The following is a 24,619-nucleotide window of genomic DNA, read 5'->3' on the forward strand; positions in this document are numbered from 1 at the left end:
CAAAAGTGAAAAGAAGGGTGGTGGGAAGGACAGGAGGGGGGTGGGGGCGGGAAGCAGGAGCCAGCTGGTGGGGGTAGTGGGCTCCCCTCCTGGACCAAACCCAGGATTGTTACCAAAGGCCATTTCCAGGCCAGTTTGAAAACTGGCCCACCAGTGGGCCTGAGTAAGCCTTGCCAACCTCCCTCGCCACATAGGACGTTGCACCTCATCACCGAGGGAAAGAATGTAGCAGATGGTCGCTGCTTGGGCAGATGAGCTAAACAGCTTTTCCTGCCCAGTAATGGAGGAGGCTCCACTTAAGTCCCCCACACCCAAACTCTCTGTGAGCTCCCCTTTTGCTAGGGCCCCATCCGAGCAGGCCCGAGAGGCACAGGCTGAGATTGTGAGGGGCAGAAGCCCGGAACCCGGAGGCCGGCAGAACACAGACCCTCTGAGAAGCTGGAGACCCCTGGGGGGGGTCTTACAGCACTGAGAGGCAGCCTGATTTAGTGCAGAGATCTAGGGGATGAGCTAAAAGACCTGAATTCTGACTTGGCTCTCCCATGAGTCATCTGCCTGATTTCAGTGTTCCTTAACCAAAAGTTGGGGGTTAAGCTCTGAAGTCTAAGGTCTCTATCAACTCTGCTTTGATATTTTGTGTTCTAACAAACCTTCCAGCTCTAATATTGTGTTTTCAGACCCCTTTCCTATAGCTAATATTCTGAGGATCTTTTCTAAGGATCCTTTTCATTCTAATATCCTAACTTCTTTGTTTTACATTAGAAGTTCTAATGTCCCTTCCAATCTAGGTTGCATATATGATTCTATGATTGATTAGTTGGAATTAGCATTTGGAAGCTCCTCCTACAAATGGCATGAAATCGTGGAATGTGGCAAACACTGAGCCCTCATGCTGGTCTGGTGTTAACCATTAACAGGTAAGAGATAATTACCTGGCAACTTCAAAAGCAAGTTTTGCCAGGAAAATGTCCTTGTTATCAAAACTTCTTCCAGCAGTCTCAGAGCTCCCTGCTCAAGACTGGCCCATCTTTCCCACAGGATCATGAGGTGAGAGTTGAACCATTATTCCTGGCCTTCCCTTTCAAAAAAACGAAAAAGGAAAAGAGAAAACTCATGTCTAGGGATCAAATAAGAAATAAGACAGATTTTTAAAAGATAAACACTAAAATAACACTGCTATTCCAGAATTGGGAATCCAAAACAAATCATAAAAGCAATAAGACTACATTTCTTGATTACAAAAACCTATTTTCATGGCAACTTTTATGAGATAGCAATCCAAGTATTATTATCCCCCATAAAGTTGGAGAGTAGAAGTGATTTTCCTGATAAAACTTTGCATTTCTCTAGTTCTTTATAATTCACAGAATCATAGGATTTAGAGTTAGAAAAGAAATGCTCAAGTCTGATTTTACAGAAGGGGAAACTGAGGCCCAGAGAAGGGTCTCACGTAACAGAATTGGGATTCAAACGCAGTGCACTTTTCACTTTAACACATAGTCTATTAAGTATACAGAGTACTTTTTTCATAACAACCCTGTGTTAATGGGTATGAGGATTATTGTCCCCATTTATCTAAAGATAGGTAAAGGGACAAGCATTGCTTTTGGAGGCAAAGAGCCTGAGTGCAAATTCTGATTCTACTCTGGACTGTAATTCCTCATCTATAAATGGAGAGGGACAGACTAAAAGATCTTTACAGACTCTCCCAGATCTCATCTCTTACTTGTGCAAGCCCCCAACTGGTTATGTATCAGAACCACAGCTCAATTCTTTGCCTCCGGAATCTCATTACAGGGCCTTCCCTTTATACCTTTATATCTTTTTATCTGGGAATGCTTAGATTACTTGTGGTTATTCTCCCAGCCCCTCAGATCTTCTCCAAGCCAAATGTTTTTGTTTCTTCCAAAGGTTCTTCATATAGCATGATCTCAAAGTTTTGTTTTGGTTTTTTGGGTTTTTTTTTTTTTTTTTTTTTTTTTTTTTTTGTCATCCCAAATGCTTCCTCTGGGCCCTTTCTAGCTTATTATTCTCCTCTCTCAAACATGGCAGGCAGAATTGAACACAGCCTTCCAGATGGATCATGCCCAGGATAAAGAAGACCCAAACTCTGAATACTATTTTTCATCCAAACTAAGGTTTAATTAAGTTTGCCAAGTTGAACTGTTTGCAGTCCACTAAGACTTCCAGATCTTCTTCACAAAAATTAAGACTTTTAAAAAATACATAAGTATAGGACTTTAATAAAGTTACCACTAGTAAATTTCATTTTATTCAATTTGGTCTATTGCTCTAGTCTATGGAGACTTTTTGGGATCCTAGCTTCATCATTCAATCACCTATCTCCCAAGTTTTGTTCCACCTGCAAATCTGCAATCTACATCATTAGCCAGATTATTTATCACAAGATCAAATAAGCACAAAACCCAGGACAGACCTTTGGGACTTTCTTTTTTTTTATTAATTTTTATAATTATAACATTTTCTTTGACAGTACATATGTATAGGTAATTTTTTTAAACAACATTATCCCTTGTATTCCTTTCTGTTCCGAGTTTTTCCCCTCTTTCCCTCCACCCCTTCCCCTAGATGGCAGGCATTCCCATACATATTAAATATCTTATAGTATATCCTAGGTACAATATATATGTGCAGAACTGAATTTTGTTGTTGCAAAGAAAGGATTGTATTTGGAAGGTAAAAATAATCTGGGAAGAAAAACAAAACAAAACAACCAAAAAAAACCCCCAATGCTCACAGTTTACACTCATTTCCCAGTGTTCCTTTTCTGGTTGTAGCTGATTCTGTCCATCATTAATCAATTGGAAGTGGATTAGCTCTTCTCTATGTTGAAGATATCCACTTCCATCAGCATACATCCTCATACAGTATCATTGTTGAAGTGTATAGTGATCTTCTGGTTCTGCTCATTTCACTCAGCATCAGTTGATTTAAGTCTCTCCAAGCCTCTCTGTATTCCTCCTGCTGGTCATTTCTTACAGAACAATAATATTCCATAACCTTCATATACCACAATTTACCCAACCATTCTCCAATTGATGGACATCCATTCATCTTCCAGCTTCTAGCCACTATGAAAAGGGCTGCCACAAACATTTTGGCACACACAGGTCCCCTTTGGGACTTTCTTAACTGGAGACCTTCTTCCCAGTTGATATCTACCTTGTGGTTACTAGGTAGCTCAGCAGATAAGAGTGATAAGCCTAGAGTGAAGGAGATGTGACTCCCAATCCAGCCTCAGACATACTTAACTGTGTGACTCTGGGCAAGTCACTTAACTGTGGTCTGCCTCAGTTTACTCAACTGTAACATGGGAATAATATTAGCACCTACCTCACAAAATTGTTATGAAGATCAGATGAGATAACAGATAAATGCTTATTCCCTTCCCTCTCCTGCTCAAAAATCTTTGGAACTCATTCAACCAGATCTGAACCCACCAAACTGTTCTCTTATATAGCCTACAACTCCTCATCTCGTCCAGGGTTATCAGGGAATTTTCAAATGCTTTGCCAAAATGAAGTCTCCAGCGTCTATAATATTTCTATACTCTATCGATCAAGTAACCTTATCCAAAAAAGAGGAGGATCATAGGAGGAAAATAAGTATTAATCCTCTGCTGTTTGCCAGATACTATACTAAGTGCTTTACAAATATCATTCATCAAAAATCATTTTGATTCCCACAATGACTGTAGAAGGCAGTTTATTATGCTATTATGGTCTCCATTTTACAGTTGAGAAAACTGAGGCAAACATAAGATAAGTGACAAACTGCTGTTGGGGGTCTGAGGCTAGATTTGAATTCAAGTTTTTCTGATTTTGCACCACTTAGCTGCCTCCTGTTGTCATAGGGTCATAGATTTAGAGCCGGAAGAAACCTCAGCCATCAACCAATTCCCTTCTCCCACTCATACTAGTAGAAGTGACAGGTCTTGCGCTTTTCCTTTATAATGTGTTGTTAAACATGTAAAATGTATGGGATTACCTGCCATTGGGGGGAGGGAGTGGAGGGAGGGAGGGGATAATTTGGAAAAATGAATTTAAAAAAATCACTTTTAAAGCAAAAAAAAATAAAAATAAAAATAAAAAAATAAATTAATTGACTATGAAAAAATAAAATAATGTGCTGTTAAGAGATGAGTTATTCTCCCAAGGCTTGTTCTTGGGGAATTCATGCAATCTCATGCTTGTCATTGCTTCTCTTTATAAATGTTTCCAACCTTTACCTTTAATGTATTTTTTAGGATTTTTCTCAGAACTGAAATTAAATTCAGGCGCCTTATAAATCAAACTATTAAAAATTATTGAGGATCTTTCCAAAGAGTTTTTGTTTATGTGGATTCTTATAGATATTCACCATATTGAAAATAAAAACTAATTTTGAATTTATAGACTCTCTAAAGGATTTCAGAGACCCCCAGGATTCTCTGGATCACACGTTGAGAACCACTGCCATAGAGGACAAACTTGCCTTTTTTCATGGCTTGCAAAATTAGGACACTTTCCCTTATTCAGTCCTGAAGCATAAATCCCATTCTCCACAGACTTTTTTTTTTCCCCACAGACTTTTTAAAATCTCTGTGACTGACTCAGTAATTACTATAGTATCCTATAGTATCCTGGGATGTCATTCATTTAGGTCTGAAGATTCAAATTCATAAAGGGCAATCAAGCATTCTCTTACTATTTCCTTACTTAATTTGGGCTTCGATTCCTTATTAATCATTTTCTTCTCTTAGCAGAGCAAAGAGAAGTAAAACGAGTTGAGCAGTTCTTCCTTTACTCTGTTGTCCTTTATCATTGTTCCAACCTGTTCTCTGAAAATCTGGGCTGCCTGTCAGGTTGTTATTCCTGCGTTTCCTCTCCTCTATAAGCGACTTTTAAGATGGGTTGAGGGGGTCTCCCCTATCCCACCCCAAGCTGGTCAATATCTCTGATTCGGCAGCCTGTTCCTCCCTGTTGGAGAGACTCAGATCCAGAACAGCCCACTTGCTACTTCCCTTACTTCCATGAAAGGGAAATTTTCCTACTTAAGAGAGAAGGGACCTTTCAACTTTCCTAAGTTGGTGGCCCCTATTACTCCTGTGCCTTCTCAGCCTATTAGTTAAATAGACACGCTCTCCCTGGTCCCGTCTTTGTGACTTCTCCCTAGGAACCTCTGTGCTGTTGTCTCCCCCAAGGTTTTCGGTGATACGGACCAGGTTCGGATGACGTCGGAGGGCTCCGACTGCCGCTGCAAGTGCATCCTGAGACCCCTGAGCAAAGATGCCTGCAGCCGCGTCCGGAGCGGGAGCATGAGAGTGGAGGACTTCTACACAGTGGAAACTGTGAGTTCTGGGGCCGACTGCCGCTGCTCCTGCACGGCACCCCCTTCCTCTCTCAACCCCTGTGAGAATGAATGGAAGATGGAAAAGATCAAGAAACAAGCTCCAGAGCTCTTCAAGGTAGGTGCTCCCCGGGAAAGGGAAGCCACGGCTCTGGCTGGCTCTGGAAGGGCTGGGAGGGAGGCAGGCCCTAGGGCAGTACCTCTGATACTCAGCAGTAAGTTATCCAAGAAACACAGCTTCTGATAGTCAACCAAATGACAAATCATTGCTCTAGGGAGTCACCCGTCTCAATAAATTTCCTAATTTCTGATCTCAGTAAATTGTAGAATCGTGCAGTATTAGAGAAGGAAGGGATCTTGGAATCCTGTTATCCCTTCCGCATTGTGACTTTCTCCATCACAATTACAGTACATCTCAGTTTGGCAAAAGAAATTACGTGGGTATTTTGGGGGAATTTTGCAGGTCACAAATGACACATGAAGGCCAAAAAATAACACAGAAAAAGTTTAAATGCTCAGAAATGCATAAAATATATGTATAGTATTGTATATCAACCCAAATTTTACAATAAGACATCATGAATATCCCATTAAAAAAAAAAAAAAAGATGAAGACTTTTCTGGTACGAAAGGAGAGCCAAAAAATTTTACACAGATTTTCCATCATGGGGGTGTTTCACCCTTAAACCCCTCACAATGTGGAAAGGATAATTATAATAAAAATTACAACTGAAATGGACCTTGAGTGTAGAATGTCCAAGTTGAAATGAGACTATAAAATATAGAACATTAGCACATAAAACATGGAATGGGAGCTTGGAACATAGAATGGGACTCTAGGGATTCTCCATCTGACTCCATCATTTTACAGAAAAACTGAGGCTCAGAGAGGAAAAGTTGTGCCCAGAATTACACAAATTCCTCTTAGTACACTGTCCTTTCTGCTCCATCTGCCAGCAGCACGTGGATTTCCCTGTCTGTCCAAGAGATTCCAGGGAGTCACTCGGACATTCTTTTTGCTTCAAGTTTTGGCAGAGCTCCGCTTTTCACTCCTATCTTCCTTCCAAACTCTAAAAAGGGTGTTTCTCCAGGTCCTAGATCTCAGGCTCTCTTTTCTGGGGAGAGGGATGAGTCAGCCTCCAGCCTCAGTAAACTGAGCCAGGGAACTGAGGATCAGCTGTGTCCCCCGAGGCCCCAGTAGAGTGTAAGAGGCAAACCCATGTTTCCTGTGTGTGTTGGTTGACAGGAGGGATAAATGTTATTGAGGTTGGAGATTTAGGAGGCTTCCAGAGAAGGGCAGCCTTGCTTCTCATGGGCAAGACCTTGGAAGGAGGAGCAGATGTCATGAGATGGCAGATATTAGTGAGGGGAGTGTTCGGGGGAGTGAGGAAGGAGCAGGGCTCTTTGGAGAAATGGTGAGGTGGGATGGGTATACACAGGAAGGCAGGAATCCAGTGGAACACAGGGAAGAGCTGGGGAAATGGAGTATGTGTAGGCAGGGGTGCAGAGGAGAGGGGGGGAAGCCCGAAGCAGTTTTTTTTTTTTTTTTTTTTTTTTTTTGCAGTCATAGCCTTTGATGCTCTTCCCCCCAACAAGAGCTGTTTTGTGTGATAATCCCCTCCAAGTCCTTTGGCTTCCTATGCCAACCCTTCCACACCCTCCCAAGAGAGCAGTGACTTCAGTTAAAGGTCAATCAAGACAATGACCTGGGTGTGTACTTCTTGTCTCATCATTTTTCCAGTTTGGTGTGGGGAGGAAACCTGAGCCATGGGGGCAATGGGGGAAAGGGTGTGGACTCTGTTTCCCTCTTTGCTCCCAGATCAGGCAAAGTAACATCAAAGACTTGTGGGAAGGGGCCAGCTTCCCCGGCAGGAAGGGGCTAGGACCAAAGCTGGAAGCCTCAAGGCAGAGGGTGGGCTCTGAGGAGGGGACCCCATCCACCCACCATTGGGCTTTTGTGAAGCATTGGGTTTTGGCCTTCATGCAGTATTAGCTGAAAGAAACCTTACAATATGGACTTTTAGAAGTAAAATAGTTTTAGAGAACATAGAATATAATGACTAGAAAGGACCTTAAGACGGAATTTTAAGATGGGAAAGAAATGACATAGAATGTTAGAGCTAAAAGGACTGCAGAACATGGGAGGGCCTTTAAAATGTAGACCTTCAAGGCTAACAGAGAGCTTAGGATATTAAATGTTAGAGCTGGAAGGTATTTTAAAACACAAATTGTTAGACTTCAAAGGACCCTCAGAATCAAAAATGTTAAAGTTTCAAGAAAGTTGAAAGAAGGCTTAAAACACAAACTATGAAGACTGAAGAAACTTCAGAACAAAGACCATAAGCTAAGAGGCTCCTTAGAACATAGAATATGATGAATTGTTGTTAAGTGACGTGAGCAGAACCAAAGAACGTTGTACATGGCAACAAGAAGATGGACTTACCTTTTTTTTTTTTTTTTTTTTTCTTTTTTTTAAAGAATGCAATGATTCAGGCCAATTCCAATAGACTTGTGATGGAGAGAGCCATCTGCATACAGAAAAAGAACTATGGAGATTGAATATGATCATAACATAGTATTTTCATCTTTTTTTGTTGTTTGCTTATATGTTTTTTTCTTCTCAGTGCTTTTTCCCTTTTGATCTGATTTTTCTTGTGAAGCATGATAAATGTGGAAATGCATTTAGAAGAATTGCACATGATTAACCTATATTGGATTGCTTGCTCTCTAGAGGAAGGAGTAGGAGAAAGGAGGGAAAACAATTTGGAACACCAGGTTTGGCAAGGGTGAATGTTGAAAATTATCTTTGAATGTATTTTGAAAAATAAAAAGCTATTATTATATTTTTAAAAAGAACATAGAATGTGAGAGCTAAAAGAGATCTTAAAATACAGAAATTGTTAATGCTCAAAAGGTTCTTAGAATATAAAATGTGAGCTCTGACAGTGGGAACTGGAGAGGACCTTAGAACATGCATTGTAAGAGCTTTAAGGCAATAAAGAGAGACCTTAGAAAAGTTGAAAAGTACTTTAGAATATAGTACTTGAAGGGACCTTAGAACAAAAATTGTCAAAACTGAAAGGAACCATTATCTAATAATATTATTTTACAGATAAGGAAATGACTCCAGAGACAGGGAAATTACTTTCTTGGGGTTACACTGTGAGCTCCAGACTGGAACCAAGGTTTGCTGAGTCCTGGTCCAGCATTCTTTCCGCTACACCAATTTCCCTTAAAACCAGAGTATCAAAGAGACCTTGTTTGGGAAGTATCTCAGAAGTTACCTTCCACCCTCTGTACCTCCAAAATCCAGACTCTGCTTGAATACCCCAAATGATGAGGAACTCTATCTTTTGAAGCAAACTTTTCCAATATTGAGCTCTAATTATGAAGAAGTTCTTTCCTATTTCACATTGAGCTCTACCTCCTTATAATTTACTCTGATTGCTTCAAGTCCAGCACTTGGAGCTAACCAGAATAAATCTAATTCCCATGACAACTGTTCAGAGAGTCAAAGTAAATTCTTGATAGAGATGAGCTCAACAGCAATGGAGCCCCAGTGGCTGAGAAGTGGAAAGTGATGGAGGAGATGCTTAGTATAGCTCTTTTTTGTTGCTGCTCAAGCTTCCTGAGCCAGAGGTCATCAGTCCAACCCCTTGCTAGAGGGTGCATCCTCTCAAGACCACCCCCAACAAGCATTTACCCAACTTTTGCTCAATTATCTCCTTTGATAGGGAGCTCACTATCTTCCCACACAGTTAGGGGCCCTGAGGAGAGTCCTGGATGTATAGTATGAGATCTGGAGGAAAACTGTGGCCTTTCCCTCCATAGCTCCAGTCCATGGTCGACCTCCTGGAAGGGACACTGTACAGCATGGACCTGATGAAAGTCCACGCCTACATCAACAAAGTGGCCTCTCAGATGAACACGCTGGAAGAGGTAAGAGGGTCTGGCCTTTCCCAGAGAGCAGTGGGCATGGGCTAATGATCGGAGTGGAAGCAAAGTTCCACATGGGCTCAGATACAGGAGACACTTTCCCCCTAATCTTGTCTATGTGTCCTTCCATACCTTCCCTCCTTCAGGGCCGGCACAGCCCAAACAAATAGAACAAGCCCTTAGTTCTGTTGCCACAGAATCAAGAGGAGACTTAACTTTCCTTCCCTAGCATACAGTCTGGCAGGTAAAGGTGCTCACTCTCTATTTGTTAGTGAGTGAGTGAGTTCAAATCCCAATTCTGTTATTTCCTGGATCCTGGAAAAGTCACTCGCTCCGAGCCACAGTTTCCTCCTCTATAAAATGGAATAATAATCCTTGCCCTCCTGGAATGTTCAAGCATGACAGAAATGCGAGTGGTTTTTATTCTTCATTGTTTCACCACTCCCTAAACCTGCCTCCTGACCCGAGGAAGTTATGGGGTAGAGAATATCTACGCACAGCTCTCCATCCACTTTGTTCTTAGAGGCTTCCCGGGAGAACGAAAAGTGCTCCTGGTTTATGGAGGAGAGGTAAGCAGGCCCTCACTGTGGGCATTAATTTCCTCCAGTCAGACTCAGCAATTTCTGCATTGTCTGCCTCGGAATGTAGCTTTGAAGCTAAGGTGAAATAGGGTGAATAAAGTGCTCTGTAAACAGTAAATAATAACCAAGATACCGATTATAGCATTTCTAAAACACCCTATGGATGTGGATTTGTGTTACTGGCATGGAGCCCAAGACTCAGCTCACAATAGTGAATAGCTAATAAATGTTTGTAACTGAATGTAATTGAGCCTCATTTTTCTCACCTGTGGATAGTCATCCTTGCACTCCCCCACACCATGGAGATGAAAGCACTTTGTAAATAGTAAAACAGGAGCAGGTAATATTGTCCTTTGCCTTTACTGGCTGGCCTGGGGGGGCATCCCCCCAAACCCCCCACAGTGCTTCAACTGGGAAAAGAGACCTGTCTTCTCAGGCTTCCTTCCCCTGCCCCCTTCTGTGCCCAGCCTTTCTTGTCTCCCAATTCCCTCAGACTCCTCCAGCTTCAGCGAGGACCTTCTTCTGTGGGCAACAACAATAACACAGTGCTTTAAGGTTTACAAAGCATATTACAAATATTACTTTGTTTTATCTGCAAAATGACTCTGGAAAACAGGTGCTATTATTACACCTACTTTAGATGCAGAGAGGTTAAGTGAATTGCTCAGAGTTACTAACCTGAGATAGCATTTGAACTTAGGTCCTCTTGAATTTAAATCCAGTGTTCTATCTTCCAGCTGCTTCCAGCCAGATTTAATGCCCAACTGAGACCAAGCTTCTTAATTATCACTCGAGACCTTTAAGTACATTTTTTAAGCTATGAAAAAAAACCACATGTTGTTATTTTAAAAGAAGCAAGGAGGGGCAGCTAGGTGGTGCAGTAGAGCACTAGCCCTGAAGTCAGGAGGACCCGAGTTCAAATGTGATCTCAGACACTTAACACTTCCTAGCTGTGTGACCTAGGCAAGTCACTTAACCCCAGCCTCAGGAAAAGGAAAAAAGAAAAAAAAAAAAAAAAAAGAAGGAGGGAGGGAAGGAAAAAAGGAAGGAAAGGAGGGAGGGAAGGATGGAGGGAGGGAGGGAGGGAAGGAAAAAAGGAAGGAGAGAAGGAGGGAGGGAGGGAGGGAAGGAAAAAAGGAAGGAGAGAAGGAGGGAGAGAAGGAGGGAGAGAGGGAGGGAAGGAAGGAAGAGAGGAGGGAGGGAGGGAGGGAAGGAAGAGAGGAGGGAGGGAGAGAGGGAAGGAAGGAAGGAAGAGAGGAGGGAGAGAAGGAAGGAAGAGAGGAGGGAGGGAGAGAGGGAGGGAAGGAAGGAAGAGAGGAGGGAGAGAAGGAAGGAAGAGAGGAGGGAGGGAGAGAGGGAAGGAAGAGAGGAGGGAGGGAGGGAAGGAAGAGAGGAGGGAGGGAGAGAGGGAAGGAAGAGAGGAGGGAGGGAGGGAAGGAAGAGAGGAGGGAGGGAGAGAGGGAGGGAAGGAAGAGAGGAGGGAGGGAGAGAGGGAGGGAAGGAAGGAAGAGAGGAGGGAGGGAGGGAGGGAAGGAAGAGAGGAGGGAGGGAGGGAGGGAAGGAAGAGAAGAGGGAGGGAAGGAAGGAAGGGAGGAGGGAGGGAGAGAGGGAGGGAAGGAAGGAAGAGAGGAGGGAGGGAGAGAGGGAGGGAAGGAAGAGAGAAGGGAGGGAAGGAAGAGAGGAGGGAGGGAGAGAGGGAGGGAAGGAAGGAAGGGAGGGAGGGAGGGAGGGAAGGAAGGAAGAGAGGAGGGAGGGGAGGAAGAGAGGAGGGAGGGAGGGAGGGATGGATTTCCTATGGTTGAGATACTCTCATAACTTACATCCTAATTATTAATTATATTAATAATTATATGTGTATAATATTAATTATTAATAATATTAATAATTATATGTATATAATAGTGATGGTTGACTTTAGGAGAAAAATATGTGGAACTGAAAGGGAATTTAGAGGTCATCTAGTCTTAAAAAGACCCATTTTGTAGATGAACAAACTGAATTTTAAGAAAGTTAAATGATTTGTTCAGGGTCACAAAGGTGCTAAGTGGCTGAGCAAAGATTTCAACCCAAGCTCTCTGACTCCCAATCAGAATTCATCTCCCTGCAGTCTGCTGCTTCTGGTGATATTCACTGACCTCCAGTCATGAAATGCCATGATCTGTGAAGAATTAAAATTGGCTTTATCCAGGCTATTAGCAAAAAGCATGTATTAATGACTACACTGAATCCTCACAATAGCCCCAGGAAGCGGAGATTCAGAAAATCTGGGTGTGAGTCCAAACTTTGCCATTAACTTGTGATCCTGGGCAGTCACTTTGGCACAATTCCACAATTTCCCCCACTTTAGTCTTCTCACCTGTAAAGTGAAGGAAATGAACTGCACATGGCTTTCCTCCCAGAGTTGCTGTATAGTCAGCTGAGGTACATGTGGAAGGCAGCCCACGGGAGTACCATTCTTCAGGTGAGGAAAATGAGATTCAGCACAGCAAAGTGACTTTTCTAAGGTTACGAAAGGGGGAAGACTTGAACTCGGGTCTTACAACCTTACTCCAGTTCCAGTATTCCCCTAGTACACAACATGGTGGACAGGAGGAAAGGGGATGAGGATTAAGGAGTGCAGAAGAGACCCTGGGATGTAAAGATAATAATTACAATGTACTATAGAGCTTTGTTGCTATTCAGTCATATCCTGCTTTTTGTGACCCCATTTGAGTTTCCTTCTCCAGCTCATTTTACAGATGAGAAAACTGAGGCAAACAGAGTTAAGTGACTTGTCTAGCATTCCATAACTAGTAAGTGTCTGAGGTTCAATTTGAACTCAGATCCTCCTGACTCCAGGGCAGGCACTAAATTCACTCTGCCATCTCACTCTTAGAAGTCACTTTCTTCACAATAGTCCTGAGAGAGCGAGAATATTAGGATTGCTATTTCATTATACAGATGGACAAACTGAGGTTCAGAAGAAAGTGACCCACCTGACCAAGGTCATGCAGCTACTACCAGATGCAGGGCTTGAATCCAGATGTTTCTACCCAAAAGTCCAACGTTCTGCTACTTGTCCATGTCCCTTGCAGACCATTAAGACAAACCTGAGCCGGGAGAATGATTTCATGAAAGAAAGCGTGGCTCACCTGACCCACCAGATGAAGCGCTATGAGAACTACTCGGACATCATGATGAGTATTAAGAAGGAGATTTCCAGCCTGGGCTACCAGCTGCTACAGAAGGATGCGGCTGCCGGCCCTGAGAGCAAAGCCCAGGTAAGCCAGCCGGGGATTATAGAGATTTGACTATGGCCAGTTTGCAATCTGATTTCTTAAGGTAAGTCATGCTAATATTATTATCCTTGTATTGCAAATGAGGAAACTGAAAAAGTCGTTGCCTAAGGCCACACAACCGAACCAGGAGTACAGTAGGCCTTCTTGGCTGCTCATCACCATTTTTGGTGTCAGGTTAGTCTCTAAGGGATCACCGGCTACTCCCACAGGTCCAGCGGGTACCTCTGAGGGGCTCTGTGTCTATACCAATTCTTCTGAGCCCCCACCATTCTCTGTCCTGGTAACAATCTGGCAGACACCGTTAATTAGGTTTAAGCAAAAGCTTTTACTAATAACGGTTGTTGCAACAGGCGGGAGTGTCTGATTCCCCAGAACTGGATGATTCCCCCAAGGTACAAAAGTGCCAATGACTGGAGCTTTCTGACTGGAAGTCCTCTCTCAGTCCTTAGCCACCATTCTTCTTTAAGGCAAAGGATCATGCTTCTTTCTTCCTCAGGGGACCCTCCTTCCACATCTGCTTTCCTCAGTGGTCATCTGGTTGCATCGCCTCCTTCCAATCCAGGATCTCTGCTTCTAGCTGGATGCATTGCTTGCTGCTGCACCAGTCTGGCTAATAATTCCCTCTCAGGGGCTTGACTCTGAAACTGGAATCACCAACTCCATGATTTGCAGTCCTTCGCCACTGAAAACTGCATTATCACCATACTGTGCATAGGGGAAGGGAAGGGAGTGGGATTCCCATAGCATGTACTGCTTTCCAGGCCCCCTGCCAGACACTTACCGATACAGCAATGTTCCTGACTCACTGGGATCCCACTTGGGATTTTCTTAGCAAAGACACTAGAGGGATTTTCCTCTCCTTTCCTTTTTCCAACTCATTTTACAAATTTTACAAATGAGAAAACTGAGGCAAGCAGGATTAAATGAGTTGCCCAGGGCATAGGCTCAGAGACGTGTCTGATTCAGCTATTCATAAAATATTTTGATATCTTTCAATATCATCTGCCTTCATCCAATGGCCAAAACACTATAATTCTGTCAAGTTGACTAAAAGACTTATTCACACATTGTGGTAAAAGTCTTAGAAAAACTCTTTAATACCAAGTTTGTTCTGTTGGTTGGTTGAGTGATTCAGTGAAGGTGTCTGGATTGTCTGGGATTTCATGAATTGAGGTGGTGAAGTAAATGGAGTGCCAGGCCTAGAGTCAGGAGGCTCTGAGTTCAAATCTGGCCTCAGACACTTGTGACCCTGGGCAAGTCACTTCACCCTGTTTGCCTCAGTCTCCTCACCTGTCAGATGAGCTGGAGAAGGAAATGGCGAACCTCTCCTGTGTCTTTGCCAAGAAAATCCCAAATGGAGTCATGAAGATTCCAACACGACTAAAATGACTAAACAACATGACCTCACTCTATTCCTAGGAATAGTTTCTAGTGTATAGGCATTTAGAGATCCTGTTCCCTATTATTATTATGAGGATGAATAATGTTTTTTTTATTACTGCTCAGATGACTGGTGTTAACACACTATAACAGCATGGGGGCCCTATGGGCCAAGTCCATTACATAATCTATTGTTGAAGTACATCAGGGAAGAATCATAGTAAGGAACTGCACACCCCACTGGAATCCAGAGATCTGGGTTCAAGTTCTGGCTATTCCATTAATTCATTAGGAGGCTTTGATCAAATTATTTGCCACAAAGGAGAAATAAAATTTGAAATAAGAATTTTTTTTTAAAATTGAAGGATTTGAACTAGTGATTCTTAAGCTAATTCTACTCTTAACATTCTATGACCTTCTAAGGGTTCCCTTCCAACCCAGATATTTGGGGTTTCTCCCACATTTTACCATAATTTACAGTCTAGAAAAATTCTTCATGATATGATAAATGTCACATATATAATCCAATTCCCAATCCTGTCAATCATCTTTTTTCCCCCTGAAGGTAATGTGTGACTTTCATTTGATATTTATTTTAGATTTCTACATTTCATATGTAATTCATTGATTGATGATGTTGCTAGTAATCTCAGAATTCCACAATTGGAAGCACTCTGATAAAATATCTAATCTAATTTGGACCTCAGGAGATTCCTCTGTATCTTCCCAGACAGGTAGTCGTTCAATCCTCCACTAGAAGAGGGACTTTCAAGGCAGCTTCCTCCCCCAGCTTGGAGCAGCTCTAATTATCAAGATGTGTTTCTTCCCATTGAGTTGAAGCTCCTTCTCTACCATTTTCCTTTGGTTGGTGGAGTATTCAGACCAATACAAATAATAAGACAGTTCCTGATCATCACTTTCACTTGAGTATTTTGTACTTTTTTCAATCTGAATTTGGAACTGTTCTTGTCAGGAAGTACCACACTTCTTTAGTTTGGAGCAGAACAATAGGATAAAAAAAGCTTTGGATTAGCCAGGATCAACAAGAGGCTCAGATGTTTCTTCTGAGGGGAATATTGAGATGATGGGACATTTATCTTTACCCGTAAGGCAGAGTAGAGCTCCTGGGTGTGCAGAAAAGGGAAAGCAATGCAGCGGAGTATACATATGTGTGTGAGAAAGAGACAAAGACAGAGACAGAGAAAGAGAGAGACAGGGAGAGAAACAGAGACAGAGAGAGAATACATTCTGCACTGAGAGTCAGAAGGCTGGGGTTTCAGCTCCAACTGCCACTAATTTGCTGTGTGACCTTGGACAAACGCACTCCTTTGCTCTCGTCCACCTCTCCTGTACGAGGTGAGAGGCTCTTTCACGGGGCTGTTTTGTCTGTCAGTGTAGATGAATATGACAAGGTGATTATAATGCTGGTACGCTTTTGTCTCCTAACATGTCCCACCTGATAGGCAGGTCGCTGTGAAAAAGGCATGATGGAAACATGAGAAGTTTTGTGTTTTCCCTGTGGCTCAGTTGGGCCCTTCTTGGCCCAGATGCTGGAGTGTTTGTCATTCTCCGGCTCACTTACAGATGAGCGCGCTGGGGCAGAGTGAGAGACCCGTCCTGGGTCACACGGCCAGTCTGAGGCTGGGGTCAGAGGCGCCCCCAGCTCTAGGAGCTTCCCCCCTCTTTCTTTCCTAGGAGACAGCTGGTGGAAAAGGCAAGGAAGCCAGCAAATATTCTGGAGTCAAGAAAAACTTTGTGGACAAGTCTGTCCCAAGGCCTCCCAAAGACAAGCTTCTGAAAGTGGAGAAGGTGAGGAAGGACACTGTGAAGGGCAGAGCCCCGCAGGCCACAGCCAGGCCCCGGGCCCTCCCGCACCAACAAGCAGTGATCCGGGGCATCACCTACTACAAGTCCACAAGGCAGGAAGAGGTGGAGGGTGCAGCTGGTAAGTCTTTTGGGGAGGAGGATTCAGATTTTTCTCTGATACAGATAACGTTAGGAGATGGTTGAGTGTCCTTGGATGCTGGAGAAGCTTGGGATGGGGGGTCGGGATGGCAAGGGAAATTGAGCATGGAATGTGAGAGTGGAAAGGGAGCTTTAGAAAATGGCATGTTGGGGGTAGCTGGTTAGCACAGTGGATAGACCACCTACCCAGAGTCAGGAGGAATTGAAATCAAATCCGACTGTGTGATGCTGGCCAAGTCACTTAACCTCAGTTGCCTAGAAAGAAAGAAAATACAGAAAGAAAACAGAAAAACAAAGAAAGAAAATAGGGTGTTAGAACTAATCTAAGAATAGAGGCTTTTAGAGATGGATAAACCGGAAAACATAGAATTTTATAATATTTACCACCGAATGTTAAAACTAGAGGGGGCCTTACATTGCCAGTGTTTGAACTGAGCCTGTTGTCAAGCCCAGACAGCATATGTGGGGATTCCTCTGCTGCTGCTCCCAGCCCACAGGGCTCACACAATGGCAGGACTTCCCCAGCATCAGGTGCCTCCTTCTGCCCAGCTCAGCTGAGGAATGGACACGGCCTGGCTCCATGTCCCCCTATTTGTTCCTTTCCTTACTTTGCCAAAAAAGGCACACAGCAGAAAAACAGCTGCAGGAGTCTCACTTTGCCAACAAGACCTGTGGGAAACAAGGCTTTGTCCCTGGCAAGGAGCCCACGACCCATCTACCCTCTCCCTCCCATGTTGCTGGGCTGGCCGGGCCAATGGCAAGGACTCTGAAAAGGGATGTGAGGCCCTAATGTCCACCTTCACATTCTGACTGGGAGGAGTTCCAGGGCCAGGCCTGACTTGTGAACAGGAAGAAGGCCAGGAAATGCGGATGTGTCCTAGAAAAACTGTTAGCACATCAAAGGCAACGGAGGCTGGGGGGAAAACCTGGTCTAGACGAGGTCTGGCCCCCCTTCCTCTCTGGTACCCCCCCCCCCCGATCCAATGCTTGTTTCCTGTGTAAAATGAAATTAGAGCAAGTGATTTCTAAGGTCCCTTTGTGCTTTCACAATCTGTATTTTGCATTTCTATATTTCACATTGTGTGTGCTTGAGGTATAATGGAAAACAGCCAGGAGGAGACAAAAATTCATATACTGACTCAGGGGCAAGATTCTGCAGTTCAGTGTTCTCTTTGGTTATAAGACTGTATCTGTATTGTGTATATATGTGTGTGTGTGTGTGTGTGTGTGTGTGTGTGTATGTATACATGTTTGTTATTCAGTTGTTTTAGTTGTGTCCAACTCTGTGACTCATTTTGGGGCTTTCTTGGCAAAAATACGGGAGTGGTGTGCCATTTCCTTCTCCAGCCCATTTTAGAGATAAAGAAATGGAGGCAAATGGTTAACTTGCCCAGGGTCCCACAGCCTAGTGTCCAAAGTTAGATTTGAACTCAGGAAGTCCTCTTGATTCGAAGCCCAGTGCTCTATCTCTTGTTCCGCCTACCATACATACCTGTGTGTGTATTTTATTGTTCCAAGGTCCTTTCCAGCACTGAGATTCTATGTTCTAACACTGTCATTCCCTCATTCTACATATTCTTCACTTAGTATTAAGGTGAATCATCATGTTTCAGCCTTAACCCCCTTCCCAAAAGCAAACTGGGTACAAGAGGGTAACTCTTAAATGGGAAGAGACCTCAGAGGCCATCTAGACAAGGGACATGCCAGAAAGTGTTTAACAACAGTTATGGGAAGTGGAGGGATATGGCTACAGGACAGACTTTTATGTCTTATCTGCTTGGTTGACAGTTTTTTGAGTCTAAATAATCAACAAAATAATAAATCAAGCCTTGATTTGTAGTGGTTGTAAGTTCTTATCTACCAAGTATAAATGCTCACAGTGAAAATCAGCTTTCTGTTTCAAGCTGATTCCAACCAGCTCAACCCATCATTTTTAGTTAAAGAAAATGAAACAGAAATTAAATGATTTGCCAAGATCACAAAGGTAGAGCTGGTATTTTAATTCAGTTACGGGTCACTAAGAAATAGCTATGACTATTAGTCATTTAATCTCTCTGAGAATCAGTTTCTTAACCCATCAAATAGGAATAACTTATTTATACTATCTTCCTCACAAAGGTGTTGTCGAAGGGAAAGTACCATGTGGACTTTAAAGTCCCACAGAAATGTTATTATCCCTGAGTAGGCAGCCACCTGCTTACCTGAACTGAATCGCAGAATTGTAAGGGAGAGATTTCTAGGTGAAGAATGTGGAGATAGGCATAAAAGGGGATGCTGTGGCTAACTTTGGGTGGTTTTTGCCTGTCACTCTGACTTGTCCTGGTGGGGACAAGGGGGTGAGTTAGTGCTTTGAGACCAAGATTGGTTTGTTTCTGTAGTTTAGGGCCATAGCCCAGGGATAAAGAGGGATGCTGGGGTCATTTGGATGTTGTTTGACCCCATCACCATGACAGCCTTGAGGAGAGAAAGGATAAAAGATTATTGCTCGGAGACCAAGGCTGGTATGGCTCTGTGGTTTTTGGCTGCAGCCCAAGGAAAACTCAGCCAGTATCTAGGTTGATTGGGATGGAGAGGATTTGAACTCTACTATAAATGAATTGCAAAAACTCCCCCCCCCTTCACACACACACACAACCAAAAAAAAGAAAAAAGAAAGAAAGAAAAGGTAAGGGGACTTCTCCTTTCTAGAACCACGCTAGTCTTTCCAGTAAGCAAGGATTAAAACTTTTCAAAGACAAATCAATTGGTGGAAATCAAGTAGGATGGTATAGTGGAAGCAACTTTGGATTGGTACACAATTCATGAAACATGGGATCTTGTTAGCTAACTATCCCCTCATCCACTCACTTCTATCTAGTCTTCAGTTTGTCTAATGAAAGGTTGTACTATATGACTTCTTAAGTCCTTTCTAATTAACATTCTATATTTTTTCCAACTATCAGATTCTGTACTCTAACTTCCTCTGTTCTAAAGTCTTTTCTTGCTTTAAAATTCTGTGTTCTAACGTTCTGTTCCAGGGTCCATTCTAGCTCTAGACGTTTTATGTTCTAAGGTCCCTTCCAGTTCTAACATTCTCTGAGATTATAAGTTATTGTCCCAAGAGACCTCCTTCATTTTTCCTGTATATTTTTCTATTACTCGCCCACAGCTGTAGAAGCAAGAGGCTGGGCTGGTAAGGGGCCTTTGTCCTGCTGCCAAGTTGTCTCAAGCAATCTTTTTGTGAGAGGAAGGGGATGTCTTTTCTCTCAGGGAGAGGGACCAATGTGATTGATGTCTTGATGGCAGTGGCAGAAACAATATTGTCTCTCCAGGATCCCATGTACAGGGCGGGTGGCTTTGGCACCTTTAACCTCCATGGCAAATAAAGTCAAGGCAACAAAAAGGAAGCATGTAGGGGAAAAGTATTAGAACAAAAGGGAAAAAGAGATAAAGGGGAGTGCGATGGTGTAAGGATGGAGTCGGACTCAGCACCCTGAGGGTCCAAGTGTTAGGCGCTAGAATGTTGTCAGAGGCAGAAGGGACCTGAGAGCTGGAAGGGACATGGTGAAGCATAAAACTGAGATTATTTGCACCAGGAGGGACCCTAGAGACCATCTACTTCAATGCTTTCATTTTGTAGATGAGAAAACTGCAACCCAGAGAGAGAAAGTAGCATGTACTATGTCATGTAAAGTCCATGGTCAAGCCAGGAATAAAACCCAGTCTCTTCCACCATTCCTTCCACTCCCGTGCTCCTCAAGTCCAGACCAAGATAAGGTGACTCTCAGAAAAGATTTAGAGTTTACCTCAAAGTCAATATGTTGCAGTCTTGCTAACTTCTCTCAAGACTGTATCTTCTCCTGATTTCTCTCTTTCTGGCAGGGCTCTCTTCACTCATCCATCCTCTTGCATTTGAAACCTCAGTTGGATGTTTTCTTTTTTCTTCACCTCTCATGTCTAATTACTTACAAAGTCATTTTAATTCTAATTTTATAACATCTCCAATTTCCTATTTGAAGAAAGACTCAGAAGTGGGGAAAAGTAAGACATTTTTGGGCAAAACAAGCATGTCGCATTAGTTAGAATGTAAACATGAGGTAATAAGTAGGAATTAGGATGGTAATAAGCATTTATATCAGCATCTATTTGAAACATCAGTAAGTGTCATATGTAATGGGGATAAACTAGAACCATTCCCAGTAAAATCAGAGGTGAAAAAAGGTTGTTCACTATCACCATTACTATTCAATATTGTATTAGAAATGCTAGCTTCAATACTTAATGTGCAACAAGAAAATGGTATTTACACACATATATTGTATCTAGATTATATTGTAACACATGTAAAATGTATGGGATTACCTATCATCGGGGGGAGGGAGTGGAGGGAGGGAGGGGATAATTTGGAAAAATGAATACAAGGGATAATATTATAAAAAAAAAAAAAAGAAATGCTAGCTTCGGCAATGAGAAGAAAAAGAGATTAAAAGAATTAGAGCAGGTAATGAGGAAACCAAATTATCGCTCTTTGCAGATGATATGATAATATACTTACAGAATCCACTAAAAACTACTAGAAAAAATTAAAAACTTTAGCAAATTTGCAAGATAACAAAGTAAAAATCCAGTATTTATATCAAGCCTATGTATGCCAGCCCCTGTGCTAAGCACATTACAATCATCCCCTTTGATTCCCCCATCCCATCCAAAGCAACTCTGGGTGATAAATGCATATTATTATCCCCATTTTACAGTTGAAGAAAAAGACAGAGAGGTTAAGTGAATAGCTAGTGTCTTCCTGACTCTAGGTCCAATATCTCACCTAGCTGCCTCTGTGTATGTGAAAGGGAAGAGTGTAACTGAAGGCTGAAAAGGTAAGTATAGGATTTTCTATCCATCTATCTATAGACACACACACACACACACATAATGGATATATAGATATAATGAAATCCAGACTATGGGTAGGTTTTGACCTCTCTGCTAAGGATTTTTAATTTTTTCCTGTGTCAGAGACCCCTTTGGAAGTATGGTGAAGCCTAATGACCCCTTCTCAGAATAATTTTTTAATGCATAAAATAAAATAGGTAGGATTGCAAGGGAAATTAGTGTAATTTTTTTCCCTATTAAAGTTCATGGAGCAATGGAAATCTATCCAAAGACTCCCAGGTTTAGAATCCCTGTTCTAAGTAATGAGGAACTACTGTTAATGCAAGAGGGATGGGGACCTTGATCATGGGCATCCTGAACACCAGTGAAGCCCTTCTGGACTGGGGAGAAGAAAGACTGGATGGAGGGAAGGAGGGCTAGACTTGGGGGGGAGGGAGTGCAGAGGCAATGAAAGAGAGGAAATAGATCCAAGAAATAATTCTTGCGTCTTGCACTTCTGGAGAGAGCACTTTTAGGTTTAAGTTTCTTCACCATGGCCTTGTCAGATGAGGTTGTAAATTCAAGGTTGGAGAGGATTTCTAGCCTCTATATTACACAGACAGTAAGTGGGAGAGCTGGGACCTAACATTAGGTTGTCTAAATCCAGATGGAGGGTGGTTTCCTAGGAGCCTCCTCCCCATCAAAGGAAGAACCCAGGACAAGGAGAGCTGATGGGAAGGACCCAGGATTACCCCCACGGGGCAGAAACAGGACTTCTCCTCTAGGAGTTCAGCTCTTTTTCATTATAATGAACAAGAAGTCAGTTCTCTTCCCCCTTCACAAAACTGAAGGAGACCTTGACTATCCTGGATTCTCAGTTTATGCCTGAGGAGCCTGAGGCTTTTACTCTTTTAACCCAACCCCACCCAAGAAGCATTTATTAAACACCAGCTGTGTGCAAGGCCCTTTTCTAGGTGTGAGGAACACAGACAGAAAGTGAAATGCTCTTTACTCTCTTGGAGGTCATACAGCTGTAAAGAGCTCACACAATATAGGATTGTTTGAGGAGGGAAAAGATGCTGGATGAACAAGGCATGAAGAAAGGTCCAGTATGAAGTGCTACATTAACGGAGCCTATAAGGGAGTCCGTAGCACAGACCATCGGTAATAGCAGAGGACTTGAATCCAGGCCTTCTGGTCCTCTGCCAAATGCTCCTTCCATGACAAGGAACTGTCTTTAGGAATATGACTTTTGGGGACGGGACAGCCTCAGGCCCTTTTAAAAACGCAGAGACACCCCGCTGCTGACTAGGGGCCCGCAGGCTGCCCGAGATACGTGGGCTCAGAATACTAATAGCCCCATGTGGCTTCAAGCATCAGAGGCTGCCATCACAAACAAGGCTGGAGGAATCCATTTCCTTCCTGTTGCTTTACCCCTGTCAGAGGAGCATAGCTGAGGAGAAAGGGCCCCCGCCCACCCTGCCAAGGCTGGCTGAATCTGCATCCACCTTCCCCCAGCTAGCAGTGTGCTCCGAAGGAACTCCGCAAAGCATGGGAGGCAGGCTGGAGAGAGAGGAGGGGAGGAGGGGAGGAGCGGGGCCGCAGCCGGCCAGCCTGCACACCCCCAGAGCTGCTTCCCAGAGGCGAGGGCCTGGGCGGCAAAGGACCCCTTGGCCCTGAAACTCTGGGCCCTAGACTCCCATCTGGGGTACCTTATCTTCAAAGTGAAGGGGCTGAATTATATCGCTGGTTCTGCCATTCCAAGTGGTGATGATAATACTTAAGCATATAGAAATTATGCATAAATATCATAAATAATACTTATCAACTTATGTGACTTCATAAAGCACTTACCAGTAGTAGATTGCTCTTTTTTGTTGTTGTTGTTTTCTTGTGAGGCAATTGGGGTTAAGTGACTTGCCCAGGGTCACACAGCTTCGAAGTGTAAGTGTCTGAGATTGAATTTGCACTCAGGACCTCCTGACTCCAAGACTGGAGCTCTCCCCGTTGCACCATCTAACTGCCCTGTAAATTATTCTTTAAGGGTGCTGTTATTATTATTTTCTTACCTCTATTTCATAGAATGCCTTATTGCCTTCAAGACTTGACTCAAGCAATACTTTTTGCAAGAAATCTTTCTTGATCTCCCCTCAACTTCTAATGTCCTAAATTTCCTTGAATTTATTTAGTATTTATTCTGATTGTATTTTAATGTATATGAGTTGCCTCCCTCCCTGCTCCCTGCCAAAAAAAAAAAAAAAAAAAGTAAGCCCCTCGAAAAGAGGGACTTTTTTGGTGGAGGAAATCAGTTACATGACTGGTCCTCCTGACTACAGAGCTGCTGCTCTATCTATTGGAGAACTGGATTTATTTCGTTATTGTCTTATCTGCTTAGCATAGTGCCTGACACATAGGAGATATTTAACATGTGGTTGATTAATATTTTTATTATTCATAGAAAACACCCTCAAAGGGGTCATAGAGCAGCAGGAAACCAAACTAGAAGGAAGACACCTGGAGCACAACTCGGATGAACAGGAGGAAGTGGGGGCTACAGATGAAGGAGATCCCACCTCTGGTCCTCCCACCAGCACCACCCCTCTTCCCACCACCATGGCTCCCAGTACCATCACCACTACCACCGCCACCCCTACCACCACCAGCCCCAGGAGCCCTCCAGTCACCATACTGTCCATTGGCTACAATGCTGCAAGCCCCAATGGGTCAGAAAGTCCTAACCAAGGTATGGTATCAGCCTTTAAAATGTCAGGGAGAGTGGAATGAGCCCTGGGATTGTGAGAGATAAGGTCAGAAGGGAGAATATCAGAAGGGAGAATACTTCAAGTACGGAAAAAAGCCTGTGCAAAGGCTCAGAAGTGGGACGTCATATGCAGGAAATAGCAAACTGGTCACCTTGCTGAAATGCAGACAATATGAGGGGCAGGGATATGGAGTCAGTCTGAAAAGATGTCAGATAAATATGTAAATATGTTTAGAAAAATTGCACATGTTTAACCTATATCAGATTGCTTGTTGTCTTGGGGAGAGGGGAGGTGAAGGAGGAAGAAAGGGAGAAAATTTTGGAATTTTTGTGTTTTTGTAAAGATGGATGTTGAAAACTATCTTTGTATGCACTTGGAAAAATACTATTAAAATAAAAAAAAAAAAAACACCTCATTCTCAGGAAAGAAAGAGAAAGGAATGGAGGGAGGGAGGGAGAGAGGAAGGAATGTCAGAAACATATTATGGAAGACTTTAAACGCCCAACAGAAGTTTGTACTT

General features: G+C 43.0%; 1 protein-coding gene across 1 annotated transcript in view; it reads left to right on the forward strand.

Moving 5' to 3' along the window:
• The window catches only part of OLFML2A (olfactomedin like 2A), a 41,451-nt gene that overhangs the window by 11,725 nt on the left and 5,107 nt on the right, over positions 1-24,619 (forward strand). Inside the window, exons 2-6 of the mRNA XM_074293065.1 lie at positions 5,204-5,467; positions 9,181-9,288; positions 12,941-13,126; positions 16,220-16,469; positions 23,796-24,080. Of these exons, the coding sequence (XP_074149166.1) occupies positions 5,204-5,467; positions 9,181-9,288; positions 12,941-13,126; positions 16,220-16,469; positions 23,796-24,080 (1,093 nt within the window). The remainder of the gene's footprint in view (positions 1-5,203; positions 5,468-9,180; positions 9,289-12,940; positions 13,127-16,219; positions 16,470-23,795; positions 24,081-24,619) is intronic.

The sequence above is a fragment of the Sminthopsis crassicaudata genome, chromosome 2 (genome assembly GCF_048593235.1).
Source record: "Sminthopsis crassicaudata isolate SCR6 chromosome 2, ASM4859323v1, whole genome shotgun sequence".
NCBI classification, from domain to species: Eukaryota; Metazoa; Chordata; class Mammalia; order Dasyuromorphia; family Dasyuridae; genus Sminthopsis; species Sminthopsis crassicaudata.